At 37.0% G+C, this 5,847-nt stretch overlaps 1 protein-coding gene and 1 non-coding gene across 2 annotated transcripts; both read right to left on the bottom strand.

Annotated features, from left to right (window-relative positions):
- Window positions 1–4,287: 4,287 nt before the first annotated feature.
- On the bottom strand, window positions 4,288–4,803 carry LOC120089128. Its single transcript, XM_039046547.1, has one exon. It carries the CDS (start codon window positions 4,801–4,803, stop codon window positions 4,288–4,290), a length of 516 nt encoding a protein of 171 aa, XP_038902475.1.
- Window positions 4,804–5,284: 481 nt separating this feature from the next.
- On the bottom strand, window positions 5,285–5,443 carry LOC120089547. The gene has a single exon (XR_005485223.1). It is a non-coding gene; the product is annotated as a U1 spliceosomal RNA (small nuclear RNA).
- Between the last annotated feature and the right edge of the window lie 404 nt (window positions 5,444–5,847).

A 5,847-nucleotide genomic window follows, 5' to 3' on the forward strand; every position in this document is an offset into this window, starting at 1 on the left:
GATCGAGAATGGAAGAGAATGAAAATGAATGTTATATTCTGAACTGGCCTATAAAAGACGCGCCTTTTATTGGCCTTCAGAGCTGAACTGCCGTGAGAGAAAAACACGTTCAACCTCTAAACGTGCATGCTGAAGGCAGATAACCGAAAGATGCGGACGGAAGATGTGGGCAGGGAAGACCAAGAAGGCCAATTGACAATTTTTTTTCTCTTAAATAAAAATGATGAAAATAATAATAATATTTTTATTAAAAACTAATCACCTCACACACACGTGCACGTCCACCAAACCCACATTGATTTATCTCCTCACTCCTTGCAAAACATGGGTACCCCTTGGCGCCCAAACCTATAGTCCAAGGTTAGCCCAAGGTTGGAGTACAAAAAGGAGACTCCCTTTTCAAAATCTACCAATGTGGGATTCTCAACCAAAGGTTGGTTCCCTTTAGTTTTTTTTTTTCCTTTAAAAAAAAGTTCAATTTTCACACAACAATCCCCACTTTAGAATTTAAACATAAGAAAAAATGAATTTTTCATCGAACAGTTTCAGTCTATACAATACTGTGCATAAGCAAATGTGTCTTAGAACTTGAACCTTTACATAGTATAGATGATTCAAAATATACTAGAGTAACCCTTGGTTTTGAACTCTATCTCTAACAATATCTCCCACATAGTGTCATTAGGGTGTAGTTCGAAAGCCCGTGCTTTAAGGCCTAGCATGTGTATCCCGGTTTAGCGAATGCTTTAGAGAGTTAGCCTAAAAAACTCCATAGGAAGCGCCTCCCACTTCCACATTCATATAGGTGGGTCTATCAAAAGTACTCATGTAGCTAGGTTCTCCATTTGTCATTGAGGATAGATCACATTAAGAACTGAGTTCAACCTCTCTTACGCTTCAGGATATCATGCTCAGACTCTAAGTCATAGGAATGGAACTCTGTGTTTGTTTTAGCATGATTCACTATATATCACTTGTGATCAGTTATTACTCGTTGAACCTATTTCTTGGGATCTCCTGTCAACAAGTTGGGTTTTCCTCACAGTGCTTCATCTTTCTATGGGCATGAGTCCCATCCTTTTCGAGGATCTAAAAACCTTCTCTCTAGCCAGTCCTTTCATCAAAGGATCTGCCAAATATTCATCAGTCCATATATGATCCACTCTAATTGCACCAGCAGTGAGAAACTCTCTAATGGTACTGTGCTTACAATGTATTTGTCGCCTCTTTCTATTGTAGTAATGGTTCTGAACTTTTGCAATTGTTGCAATACTATCGCAATGGATCAATATGTCTGGTACCGGCATTTCCCATAAGGGAATCTCTTATAGTAGATTTCTAAGTCAACCTGCTTCTTCACTAGCTGTCGCTAGTGCTATCATTTCTGACTCCATTGTAGATTGGGCTAAAATAATTTGTTTCTTGGACTTCCAAGAGACAGCTCCGCCTGTTATATTAAAGATATAACCACTTGTAGCCTTTGAATCATCCAAAAGGGAGTTCTAGTCATCATCGCTGAACCCTTCCAAGATAGCGAGAAACTTCTGATAATATATTTCTAGGTTTTGGATTTTCTTCAAGTACCTCATAACCCTTTCTATAGCATTCCAATGCTCTTTACTAGGTCTGCTTGTAAACCTGCAATGTAATCTTACATCATAAGCTATGTCAGGCCTAGTGCAGTTAGCAACGTATCTAAGATTGTCTATGAGCAGATTGATTAACATTGTCACCAGTGTTCTTGAACAACTTAACACTAGGAGTATAGGCTGGTTTACATTTAAAGTAATTATATTTCTTTAGAATCTTTTCTACATAGTGAGATTGATCTAAAGAAATTCCCTTTTCAGACCTAGTCACTTTTATGCCTAAGATTACACTAGCTTCTCCTAAGTCTTTCATGTCGAAGTTTGCACTTAATATAGATTTCACATCATTTATGACGTGTTAGTTCGACCCAAAGATTAATAGATCATCTACATATAGACACATGATAGTGCAAATATTATTTTCAATCTTATGGTAGATGCATTTGTCACTTTCATTAACCTTAAATCCGTTAGATAGGATTAGGTTATCAAACTTTTCATGTTATTGCTTAAGAGCTTGTTTCAGACCATAGAGAGATTTGTCTAGTTTACACACCTTATTTTCTTGACCATGGACTACAAAACCCTCAGGTTGTTCCATGTAAATCTCTTCTTCAAGTTCACCATTTAGGAAGATGGTCTTTTACATCTATATGATGTACTATGAGGTTATAAAGGGCAACGAGAGAAAACAGGACACAGATTGAGGTAATTCTAGTGACAGGGGAGAAGGTGTCAAAGAAATCTACGTTTTCTCTTTGTCTAAAACCTTTTGCCACTAACCCGGCTTTAAACTTGTCAACTGTTCTATCAGGTATAAATTTCTTCCTTAAGATCCATTTGCACCCTATTGCCTTGCAACTTGAGAGTAGATCTACTAAGTGCCAAGTCCTATTTAACTCAAGAAAGTCCATTTCATCATTTATGGCTTCTTGCCATAAGTTGGCATCTATAGAGGACAAGGTAGCTTTTAGATCTTTGGGATCTTCTTTTACATTATAGGTCTGAAAGTCAACCCCAAAATCCTTGGTGGTTCTAGTTATTTTGCTTCTTTTAGGTTTTGGGTCGGTTTCCTTTGTAGAGGTAAGGTTTCTAACAGAGGTTAGACTACTTGATCTCAAGCCCCCACTATTTCTTGATTTAAAAAGAAATCTATCCTCAAAGAAGTCGGCATTGTTTGACTCGATGATAACTTTGTTTACTAGATCATAGAACCTATAGCCTTTACTATTTATGGCATAACCTATAAAGACGTACTCATAGGCTCTATTGGCTAGCTTTCTTCTTTTAGGGTCTGGAACCCTTACATAGGCTAGACAACCCCATGTTCTAAAATATGACAAGTTTGGTTTTTTATTCTTGAGGATTTCGTAGGGTGAAGTTGTGTTTTTAGACTTTGGGATTCTATTCAGGACATAACAAACGGTAAGGATGATTTCACCCCACCAATAAGACGCGACTCATGAACTAAGTAAAATAGAAACTACTAGCTCAACTAAAGTTTTATTTTTCCTTTCGACTTTTTCGTTCATTTCAAGAGAGTAAGGTGCAGTTTTTTCGTGTATTATTCCACGTGAGTTAAAAATTCATTAAAGTTGTTCGAGTCATACTCAGTTCCTCTATCACTATGAAGTCTTTTAATCTTTCTATTGAACCGATTCTCTACTTCAGAAATAAAAATTTGAAGGCATCAATCGCATCACTTTTGTTTTTCAACAAATATACAAAAGTAAAATCAAATCAGTCATCAATAAAAGTAATAAAATATCTTTTACTATTCCTAGTCAAGATGTCATCAAATTCATGTAAATCAGAATGAATTAAATCTAGAGGCTAAAAAATCCTAAGTACAGATTTATGCAGAGTTTTAGTAATTTTAGCCTGACTACAATACTCGCATTTATCAAATTTAGTTATGGATAACTTAGGTATCATTTCCAGCCTAATCATGTTACTAATTAATTTCTTACTAACGTGACACAATCTAGCATGCCAAACATTCATAGAACACAACATATACATAAAAGATTTCATTTTATTAAGATCTAAATTTAATTTGAACATTCCCTCAGTTGCATACCTTTTTTTTTTTTTTTCCTACAAATACATTATTTTTTGTAGGGGTATATAAGTTTGCCCCTATGGTTTGAGTAAATCCAGCTTTTTTGAGGAGATAGCCCGAGACCAAGTTCTTTCTTATCTCAGGAGTATGCAGGACGTCCTTCAATGTAAGGGTCTTCCTAGAGGTAAACTTCAACTCCACCTCGTTGGTTCCAGCAACTTTCGTAGAGTGGTGATCCCCCAATATAATATTTTTATCCTTAGTTTCAGTATAAGTTGTAAAGAGACTAAGATCATGACAGACATGGTGCATAGCGCCAGTATCTATCCACCACCCTTCAAAACCATCGATCACATTTACTTTTATGATCATGGCAACTAACGGTTCTTCTGTCAAGTTCGCCTGACCAACAGGACGACGCCTATTCCTACAGTTCCTAACCATGTGTCTAAATTTATTACAATTAAAGCAAAGGAACTGTATCGTTTCTCTTGAAAGGGGTTTTTGCTTTTTCTGTTGGTTCTGGTTTTTGGAACCACGATTTGACCTTTCCTCTGTCCCTTTTGACTTTTGGTCAGGTTTTACCATGACAGAAGTGGATCTCCTAGGTACGACGTTGACCTCCTCCCTCTAGTCCTACTTCCGGGCTTCCTCCTCAATCCTTAGCTGAGTGATGAGACTCTCTAAGGAAAGCTCCTTGGTCTTATACCTCAACGTGTTCTTAAAGTCCTTCCACAAATGGGGCAGCTTATCAATAATAATAGCAACTTGGAATTGTTCGTCTAGAGGCATACCTTCAGTTATTATCTCATAGGCTATCTTCTGTAGTTTGTGGGACTGGGCCTCCACATATTTGTCATCCATCATCTGGAACTTGAGATAACAACTAACATCATATTTCTTTGACCCAGCCTCCATGGTGTCGTACTTCTTTTGCAAGGCGTCGCAGACCACCTTTGTTGTCTTCATTGTGCTGTAGTAGTCATATAGATCATCAGTCAAACCATTTAGTATAACGTTCTTACATAAAAAATCTTTCTCCTCCCAGTCAGTAGATTCTTTTATCTGTTGTTCAGTTTGTGCTTCTAGCGAGACAATTAGTTTATCCCTGATACATGCGTCGACTACTTTCTTGACGGTAAGAAAGAACATCTTTTGCTTCCACCATTTGAAGTTCGCTCCATTGAACCGAAATGGACGGTTGAGGTCGGATGTCTAATGTCGTTGTTGGTGAGGGTCATTTGCGAATTGGCAGAGAGGTGTTACAATTGTTGGAAACAACAACACCCTTAGGATAACAGCAAACGGTCGGGAGCGGAACCTATAAAACAAAAGCTTGTTACAGGCCGAGTCACGGAGCTCGTGAATTACTACCATGTCATCTCTAGGATAAAATAACCCACTGGAACACACCTTTTTGACAATTTTCTCTTTTTAATAACTAAATAACCTCTTTTACAACTATTAAATGTCCCTTTAAATGAATTATTAATTTTAATTTTGATATTTAATAAGTTAACATTCATATAACTAATAAGAACCGTAAACAAAAGATCAAGAAATGAACTTCATTTCCACATTTACAAAATTTAAATTTAAAATGAAAAAAAAAAAAACGTTGAACTTGAAATGGTCAGAGGCTGCGCGAACGCAAGCCCCCACTACCCCAAATTACGACGTAGGTTCTGCCACGTTGGACAGACCTTAGGAGAACTTTTCAGAGTGCAATGGGAATCTCTAACCCAAGCCATGAGGCTTCTTGATCGCTCAAAGACTCCGTCCAGGTTAATATGTTTCCTAGCCGACACTTGCTTCCGTTTTATTCTCCATTCCCGCCTCTCTTCTTCACCATTTTCTCGATGTGGGACAAATACAAACTTCCACAACTTTACCATATTTGTAGACTTTTCTTTTTTCTTTTTTTGAGAACTTCAAAAGGTTTTTGGTTATATATTTTATCTTGTTTCATTTATTTTTTCTTGAGAGATGTCCTTTCATAGTTGTTTCCACTCCCTTTTCTTATACGCTAGGCTTGAAATGTCTTTACATCCATGAAAATAGGTGTGTATATGAGTGAGATTGTGACATTTTTTTTTAGACTAGGTCAAGTTGGTAATCTAAATGATCCAAACATGGTCTCCAATTCAACCTTTAAAATTTGGGTTGAGTTAGATTGGGTTAGGTTGTCGGGTTATT

The sequence above is a fragment of the Benincasa hispida genome, chromosome 10 (assembly GCF_009727055.1).
Source record: "Benincasa hispida cultivar B227 chromosome 10, ASM972705v1, whole genome shotgun sequence".
Lineage (NCBI taxonomy): Eukaryota > Viridiplantae > Streptophyta > Magnoliopsida > Cucurbitales > Cucurbitaceae > Benincasa > Benincasa hispida.